Below are 8,800 nucleotides of genomic sequence, written 5' to 3' on the forward strand. Positions count from 1 at the left end.
ACCGGTCCCACTGACCCCGGAGACTGGAGTCTGGAGCATCTGGCGGCTGGGTGACCAGTTTGATGCATTCACCTCCCCTCCATCCCCTCTCTCCGCCGGTCCCATCCCCGGGAGGGTGGGAGTTTATCTCAGTTACGAGTCCGGGACAGTTTCCTTTTTCGACGCGGACACCAAGTCCCATCTCCACACCTTCACTGGGAATAAATTCACGGAGAAACTTTATCCTTTCTTCGAGACTTGGCATATGGACCAGTGGCTGAGAATCTGCTCCGGTTCCGCTTCGGGTGTGTAAAAGGGTCGGGTCCCAGGACCGGCGTCAGGAGCGGGGCTCAGGGGCTGTGGTACAGAAACCCGGTGGACAACAGGTCGGCGCTGAACGAACGGCTCCCATTTAATCCCCAAATTCCGTGTCGTGAAACAAACCCCAGTGAGCGCGGAAATAAAACCAGGGGGAATGTAAATGTGGGAAGAGTGAAATAAACAGCAACTGAAATCAGAGCTGTCTGTCTGTCTGTCTGTCTGGCGATCCGTTCATTTTAACGCGTTAACCGCGTCTGGCAACGGAACAGAAATTACTTTTGTGAAAATATAAAGTTTGAAACATCTCCCTTCCCGCGGGTTCAGCAGCTGCCGCGGGCGGCGGGTCCTGAGCTCCGGGCTCCGCCGACTCTGTGAATTTACAGCGAGTTTGCAGCATTTGCTCTCCACACAACAGATTTGTTTTCTTCGGAACGGATATTTGGAAGAATGGGTTCAAACCCAAGGAGGGAGGAAATTGGTGTATACTTTGCTTTGACAGCCAAAGAGCGGGTGCTTCGAGCTGCCCACGACATTAACATCATTTAATGATTTAAAGGGCGGCTGTAATCCAACAGTCGGTGCAAGGTGGAACAGCGGTAGAGTTGCTGCCTCACAGCGCCAGAGACCCGGGTTCGAACCCGACTACAGGTGCTGTCTGTACGGAGTTTGTACGTTCTCCCCGTGACCTGCATGGTTTTTCTCCGAGATCTTCGATTATATTCTGTTGTGCTGCAGCAAGTAAGAATTTCATTGTTCTATCTGGGACATATGACAATAGAACACTCTTGACTCTAGACGTACAGGTTTGTAGTTAAAGTAGCCTTGGTGTAAATGTAAATTGTCCCTCGTGTGTGTAGGATAGTGTTAATGTGCGGGGATCGCTGGTCGGCGCGGACACGATGGGCCGAAGGGCCTGTTTCTCATCATCATAACATTACTTTATTAGCCAAGTCTGTTTTGCAACATACGAGGAATTTGATTTGTCATAGTCATACTAATGAAAAGCAACAGAACACACAATATACATTTTAACATAAACATCCACCACAGTGACCCCTCCACATTCCCCACTGTGATGGAAGGTGAAATAAAGTTCAATCTCTCCCTTCTTTGTCTAAACTAAATATTAGAGTCAAGAATGTTTTATTACCATATGCCCCAAAACAAAACAATGAAATACTTGCTTGCAGCAGCACACGGCTCTGTAAAACCCAGGATACACACAAACAACATCAGTGTATATAAAAAACAAACACATATAAAGAATCAGAATCACACTTTATTTGCCAAGTATGTTTGGCAACATACGAGGAATTTCATTGGCCAGGTAAGTCATACAATTAAAAGCAACAGATCACTCAAAAACACATTTTAACATGAACATCCACCACAGTGACTCCGACACATTCCTCATTGTGATGGAAGGCAAAATAAAGTTCAAGTCCCTTCCCTTAGTTCGTCCTCGGTCGGGGGCCTCGAGCCTCCGTTGACGGGACAATCTTGACTCCCGTAGCTGGCGGCGTTTTGGACCCTCTGCGTCGAGGCGATCAGCTCCTGCATCGGGTAGGATGTCAGCTCCCCCGCGCCGGGCGATCGAACCTCGCGTCGGGGCTGGTCGAACCTTCCGCGGCGTTGGAGCTCCCGACTCGGCCTCTCCCGAGACTGCGAGCCCTTGATGGTAAGTCCGCAGTGGGAGCGATTCCAGGCAAGGGTTCGGCTCCGATGTTAAGTCCGCGCCTCGCGGTGGGGCTCACGACAGCCCGACGAGGCTTCCAGCTCCAGCGACGGTAGGCCGCAGAGCTCGGAGAATATGATCCGAAAATTGATCACTTCTCGGGGAAATAGAAAATGGTTGTGCAAAGTCAAAACATAATTCCCGCAAGTTTGTATAGTTTGGATTTTGGAGAGTTTCATAGCCTGATGGATGTATGGCTGATGCAGTTTTCAGGCTCCTGTACCTTCTTCCCGATGTTAGCAGCGAGATGAGTGCGTGGCCAGGGTGGTCTGGGTCTCTGATGATGCCGACTGCCTTTATGAGACAACGCCTCCTGTAAATCCCTCAGATTCCTATTGAATCTTTTCCCCTTCACCTTGAACCTATGTCCTCTGGTCCTCGATTCCCGTCCTCTGGGCAAGAGACTCTGTGCGTCTATTACTCTCATGATTTTATACACCTCTATAAGATGAATACAACTCTGGAAGATGCCCACACAGATTTTGTCGGAGGAGGGAAAGGGGAAAGTGAGGGAGGTTGGGGTGGGGAGATGACTGGAAATTTGAGCACACATTTCTGTCATCATCTCCCCCCCCCCACCCCACCCCCCATCACGCCCCATCCCCCCACTCATCTCTCCCTCCCTCCGGCTTTACATTTCACTCCTCCTCTTCTCTCCTCATCTGACATAATTTTGTCTCATTTTCACCATTGTCCTAGTCATTGTCACTTATTCCACCCACTGATCACCCCCTCACCTGTATCCACCCATCACTTAAAATCAACACAAAATGCTGGAGTAACTCAGCGGTCGAGTCCCTTCTTCGACCCGTTCCTTCTCTCCACAGATGCTGCCTGTCCCGCTGAGTTGCTCCAGCTTTTTGTGCCTATCTTCGGTTTAAACCAGCATCTGACGTTCCTTCTTCCACCAATCATTTGACAGGTATCACCCCCCCCCCCCACCCCCACACACACCTCTCTGTTCCAGCTTTCTCTCACTCCCCCATCAGTCTGAAGGGTCGCCTGTTCATACCCTCCACAGATGCTGCCCGACCCGCTGAGTTCCTCATTTTACTGACAATTGTCCATTCTCGACTCAGCGGACAGCAGCAACGCGCGGGCCGAGCGGCCTCTCTCTCTGTCCCTGTCAGGAGCCGCAGCTGTCCCGCTGCCTTGCAGTCAGAGGGGCGCATCCTTCACCGTGTCCCGGTTACGTCTACACTACGGGCGCCTGCTCCAGGCTTGTGGGGAAACCTCACCGAATCAAACGGCCCGCTGGGCTGGGGCAGAGAGATGGAAGCGTCGGTGCAGGCGAGGGGTGGGTGGGGAGTGGATAGTGTAAGGGAGGAAGGAAGACGGGAAGCCGGAGCCCAGGGAAAGTGAGAGGGGGGTGGGGCGGGGAGAGGGGCGGGAGAAGCGGGGAGAGGGGTGGGGGAGAGGGGACAGGCAGATGGGCGGGGAGAGGGACGGGAGAAGCGGGGAGGGACGGGGCGGGAGAAGAGGGGAGAGGGGACGGGGAAAGGGGCTGGGAGTGGGGCGGGAGAAGCGGGGAGAGGGGCTTGGAGTGGGGCGGGAGAAACGGGGAGAGGTGAGAGGGGAGGGGAGAAGCGGGGAGTGGGGCGGGAGAAGCGGGGCGGGGAGGAGAGGGACAGGGAGAGGGGCGGCGAGAGAGGACGGGAGAAGAGGGGAGAAGGGCTGGGAGTGGGGCGGGAGAAGCGGGGAGAGGTGCGGGGAGAAGCGGGGAGTGGGGAAGGGAGAGGGGCGGGAGAAGCGGGGAGAGGGGCGGGGACAGAGGCGGGAGAAGCGGGGAGATGGGACGGGGCGGAGCGGATGAGTCAGGGGTGGAGGAGATGTGTCTGTGGGGGAAGGGGAGAGAGAGAGAGGGATAGGAGGTGAGAAAGAGAGGAGATGGCACAAAGCTGGTGGCAGTGTGAACTGCGAGGAGGATGCTACGAGGATGAAGGGTGACTTGGACAGGTTGGGGGAGTGGACAGACACATGGAAGATGCAGTTTAATGTCTAACTGACTCCTCCCTCATGTGAGATTAGTTGGGAGCGGCCAGGACACTGAACACTCAACACTTGCAGCCAAATAACTTTCAATCCCCGAGACGGCAGCGCGCGCAGTGGAAAACACTTTGAACCAGGAAGTGGAGATAAAATGGCTGCGAAAGACAGGTTCGAGAGCTTAACCGAGGAGGCAGTTTGTCCCATCTGCCTGGATTTCTTCACCGATCCGGTGACACTGGAGTGTGGGCACTACTTCTGCCGCCCCTGTATCACACAGAGTTGGGACAGGGAGCAGAGAAACTCCTGCCCGGAATGTAGAGAGGAATTTACAGACCGCATCCTCAGGGTGAATCGGGCCTTGGTTAGACTGTCTGAGAAAGCTCGAACACTGAGCCTGAATCAGACAGAGAAGAAAAGTAAACTTCAGTGCGAGAAACATCAGGAAGAACTGAAGCTGTTTTGTGAAACGGACAAGAAGCTGATCTGTGTGATTTGTGCAGCTGGGCGGGAACACAAGTCTCACAGCTTCATGCCGGTAGATGAAGCTGTCGAAATCTACAAGGTAAAAGCAAACCAATTCTGATCACATCATTGTGTCATGTCGTGTTCATTTTCTGACATTTTTATTCTCTGATCTGAATCCCAACCCTAGGGTCAGGTGAAATCTATCTTCAAATCTCTCACAGAAAAGGAATCAGACATCCAGGAAAAGGAGCAGCAACAGAAAGAGAACATTTCTGGAGTTCAGGTTTGTACTGCCGATGTAATGTTCTTGTGTGGATTTCATCCCTGTGATCTGTGCAATAATTTGGCACCACCACATAGGAATGTTACAACATTTTGAGATTTAAAAAATCAAGCCTTTAATTTATTCCATCAGATAAAGCATAAAAAGAACTTTCATTTGACACCTAATTCACTTTCATAGCTTCAGTATTAAAAAAAGTTATGGACATTTTCATACACGGAAATTAGCATCTTTGTGTTATTGCTTTTCCATTGACTTAACACAAAAGCTGTGATCGAGGACAGTCAGTTTACATAAATGCCCATAACTTTCTTAAAAATTAAGAGAACTGAATGGAATTTTTAGTTATTATAGATGGGAGTATTCTGAAACAAATGATACATCGTACTTGGATGGCCTGATATTAAAGTATATAATTAGTTAATTACCTAATTAAGTAGCTAAATACAAAATTACCCGTTGTGACGGAAATAGTAATAAACACCCAGACTGCCTTGAAAATTCAAAAATATGAATATTCTCAAGATCAGAACTTTAATATTATTGTAACATTAAAACAAATAGTCAATACCCCCCCCCCCAAATAATTCATATTCATCAGTGTCATCAAATCAATTACATTCATCTAAATTCAATTACTAGATCTTAACATCTATCTATAAATAATTGTTTAAATAGCCAAAGTTACCAAATAACAAACTGATCCCATTCACACAAGAATTCACAATATAACATGATTTTTAAATCTCACTTTGTCGTGAAATTCTATGCCAAATGGAAGGAATTGAATGTTTAATTCCCATAAATTTTCCTATGTTGGATATAACACTGCAGCAGACAAGGGACGTTTTGCACAGACATTTGTTCCAAATGCAGAAACATCCACTCTCAAGATAATCAAAATCATTATATTTTGCTCAATTATGTCATAAGAACATCTACATTTTCTATATTTAGTGTTATTGTCTATCCATGATCAATATTTCCATACTAAATATCTCACTAAACTTTACTGTGGAAGTTTTCAGTTATTTAGTATGATCACGGATAGAAAATAACACAAAATATAGATGATTTAGACATGACTCTTATGACATGATTGTGCAAACAAATAATGAATTTGATTATCTTGAGAGTAGCAGTTTCTGGATTGTGACCGATTGGCGTGTGGTCGCTGCCGTGATTTAAGCCCCGATTGGCAGGCAAGGCAAGGCACGGCCAATATCGCATCGGGGCCTAAATGAAAATCAGATATTTCGCATCATCTGATTACAATGAAACCACACCAAAAAGCAAGATAAGATGGGAAATAGAAGACATACCTTTTGCTTTGTCCCGCACTTGCGATCCGTGATGTTGAAGGTGTTGAAGGCATTAGAAGTCACGTTTAACTTCAATCCAATGATGCATTCGCCCAGCAACCTTTTTTTTAAAAAGGGAGCGGGATTGCAGATCGATTTTTCTTCATCAGCTTGAAGTCCAAGCAAATTCCTCTCCGATAACCAATACAAACCTGGATTATCATCCCGCCCCCCCCCACTCCCCTCCCCTCCCAACAGCCTCCGGAATCGCACGCCCAGGCAGTGGGCAGAGCTACAGCGCTACTGATGGTAGGGTTTTGTAACAACACTACACTATAGAGCTCAGTGGTCGAGGACCAGAACACTTGGGAGAGGTTGAGCAGCCAAGGACTTTACTCCCTGGAGAGCAGCAGTCTGAAGAATGGTCTGTGGCAGGTGTATAATATCATGAAACGGAATGATACGTTGGATGGTCAGTCTTTTACCCTTAGTAGGGGGGTCGAGAATGTGAGGGTATAGGTTTTAGATGAGAGGGAAAAGATTTAAAACGAACATGAAGGACAACTTTGGTAGTGGGTTCATGGAACGAGCTGCCAGATGAGGTAGTTGAGTCAGAAACCATAACAACATTTAAAAGATATTCAAACAAACTCGTGGAGAGAAAAGCTTTAGAACTATCTGGGCCAAATACGGACAAGTGGAAATAGCGCAGATGGGACGTCTTGGTGGGTATTTAACACCCCTTGCTGTATGACTATATGAAGTCTGTCATTCTAAGTGGTGCTGCTGTCTGCTAGTTCTGGTGACCTGTTTCTGTCCACTGAGGGGTAATGGACACATGAAATGGAATAAGTTGCAGAGAATTGTACCCGGAAAATGGGAATGATGTGAGTGTATGTTACATTCACCAAATATTTCAGAATTATTAACACGAGCTCTTGAATTGCCACGGTGATGAAAGGAGCGGATTAAATACAAGTAAATTGAATTAAAGTAGATACGTACAGAGCCCAGCATGGACATGTTGGGCCGAATGGCATATTTCTGCACTCCAGAACTCGACATTGATTAGCCAAATGTCACCTTCCATGTCATAAGGAAACACAGCAGAGTGACATAATATATTGATTCTCATCTTTCGTCTGACAGGAAGAGTCACACAATCTTCAGTCACATGTCACATCCCAGTTTGCTGAACTGCGCCAGATTCTCACTGAGAAAGAGCAGCGTTTACTCGGAGATATCCGGGAAGAAGAGGCGAAGATTGTAAAAACAATGGAGAAAAATCTTCAAGAAATTCAAGAAAATTTAAATTCCATTCAGGAGGAACTCTCAAAGTTACAGGAACAGATAGACCACAAGGATGGCATGATATTTCTGAAGGTGAGGGGGTTACACTACAGGTTGGTGAAGTGAAAGTGCACAGTCACAAAGTGGTGGGTTAAATTTCGGAAATAAATGCATCATTTACCAATAATTCAGAATGGTGTCAAAGTTCCATCTGTTCCATCAACTCACATATCCAACACCAATTCCCCAAATTCCAGGAATCCTCATGTATTTGTCCTACTTCAACTTACATTTATCTGCAATATTGTCTTCAGGCAGTCCGCTGAGTTCCACATTCTCTTTACTGCTGCACTTGTGGAATTTATTAAAGGCCATCATACATTTCAGGTTTTAATTTTCTTCTCCCCACAGGTAGTGATAATATTTCCAACCCCCACCCATTTAAATCCGCCGCTGATCCTAAAATATTCCATCCTATAATCTCTGACATCTTCTCCAGATAAAACCCCACGACCTGCCCGGTCTTACTCATAAGTTACATACTCGCAGTTATTTTCATCCACATTCCTAATGCTTTCCCCCGTGTTCGATGTCTCTACGACAATATCCACTTTCTGTATGTGTGACGGCGGCAAAGAGTTGGGAAATGGGAATTATCAGAGGGTTTTTCTGTAGCAATTTGGTGTAATACCCGCCGTCGGGATCATGACGATCCATCTCAGTCTATTGAGATTTGTGTTTTATTTATTTCAGGAGGAAGCTGGTCGCAAGAGCAGGTAGGACATGCTTTTGACTGTAAGAATGTTTGTTTTTATAGTACAGCTAAAAAAAACAGCTCATGCTCAGTTACTAACCAGCTGTTAAATATTTGCAGGGTTAGTGATAAAACCAAAACAATGTTGGTGGTAGATGGCGTGTTGCCCATTGAAAAGTTTGATCCCACCTTTTTCTACAACATGGCATTGAGAGAAACATCTGATATCATCAACCGAGGTAAAACTAATATATTTTCCATTGTTCTTTTTAAGACATCTTTCTGCAATACTTATATATGATTAATGTTAAGGACTACCTCGCTAGAATTTAGAAGATTGAGGGGGGATCTTATAGAAACATAAAATTCTTAAGGGGTTGGACAGGCTAGATGCAGGAAAATTGCTCCCGATGTTGGCGGAAGTCCAGAACAAGGGGTCACAGTTTAAGGATAAGGGGGGAATCTTTTAGGACCGAGAAAAAAAAAATTCTTTTAGGACCGAGGAAAAAAAAATTCACACAGAGAGTGGTAAATCTCTGGAATTCTATGCCACAGAAGGTAGTTGAGGCCAGTTCATTGGCTATATTTAAGAGGGAGTTAGATGTGGCCCTTGTGGCTAAAGGGATCAGGGAGTATGGAGAGAAGGCAGGTACAGGATACTGAGTTGGATGATCAGCCATGAT

General features: G+C 46.6%; 1 protein-coding gene across 1 annotated transcript; it reads left to right on the forward strand.

Annotated features, from left to right (window-relative positions):
- Nucleotides 1-4,516: 4,516 nt before the first annotated feature.
- Nucleotides 4,517-7,546, forward strand: LOC116989814 (nuclear factor 7, ovary-like). The gene is made up of 3 exons (XM_033047399.1): nucleotides 4,517-4,586; nucleotides 4,677-4,772; nucleotides 7,223-7,546. Exons 1-3 carry the CDS (start codon nucleotides 4,554-4,556, stop codon nucleotides 7,487-7,489), a joined length of 396 nt encoding a protein of 131 aa, XP_032903290.1. The 5' UTR covers nucleotides 4,517-4,553; the 3' UTR covers nucleotides 7,490-7,546.
- The last annotated feature ends 1,254 nt before the right edge of the window (nucleotides 7,547-8,800 follow it).

The sequence above is a fragment of the Amblyraja radiata genome, chromosome 30 (assembly GCF_010909765.2).
Source record: "Amblyraja radiata isolate CabotCenter1 chromosome 30, sAmbRad1.1.pri, whole genome shotgun sequence".
NCBI lineage: Eukaryota > Metazoa > Chordata > Chondrichthyes > Rajiformes > Rajidae > Amblyraja > Amblyraja radiata.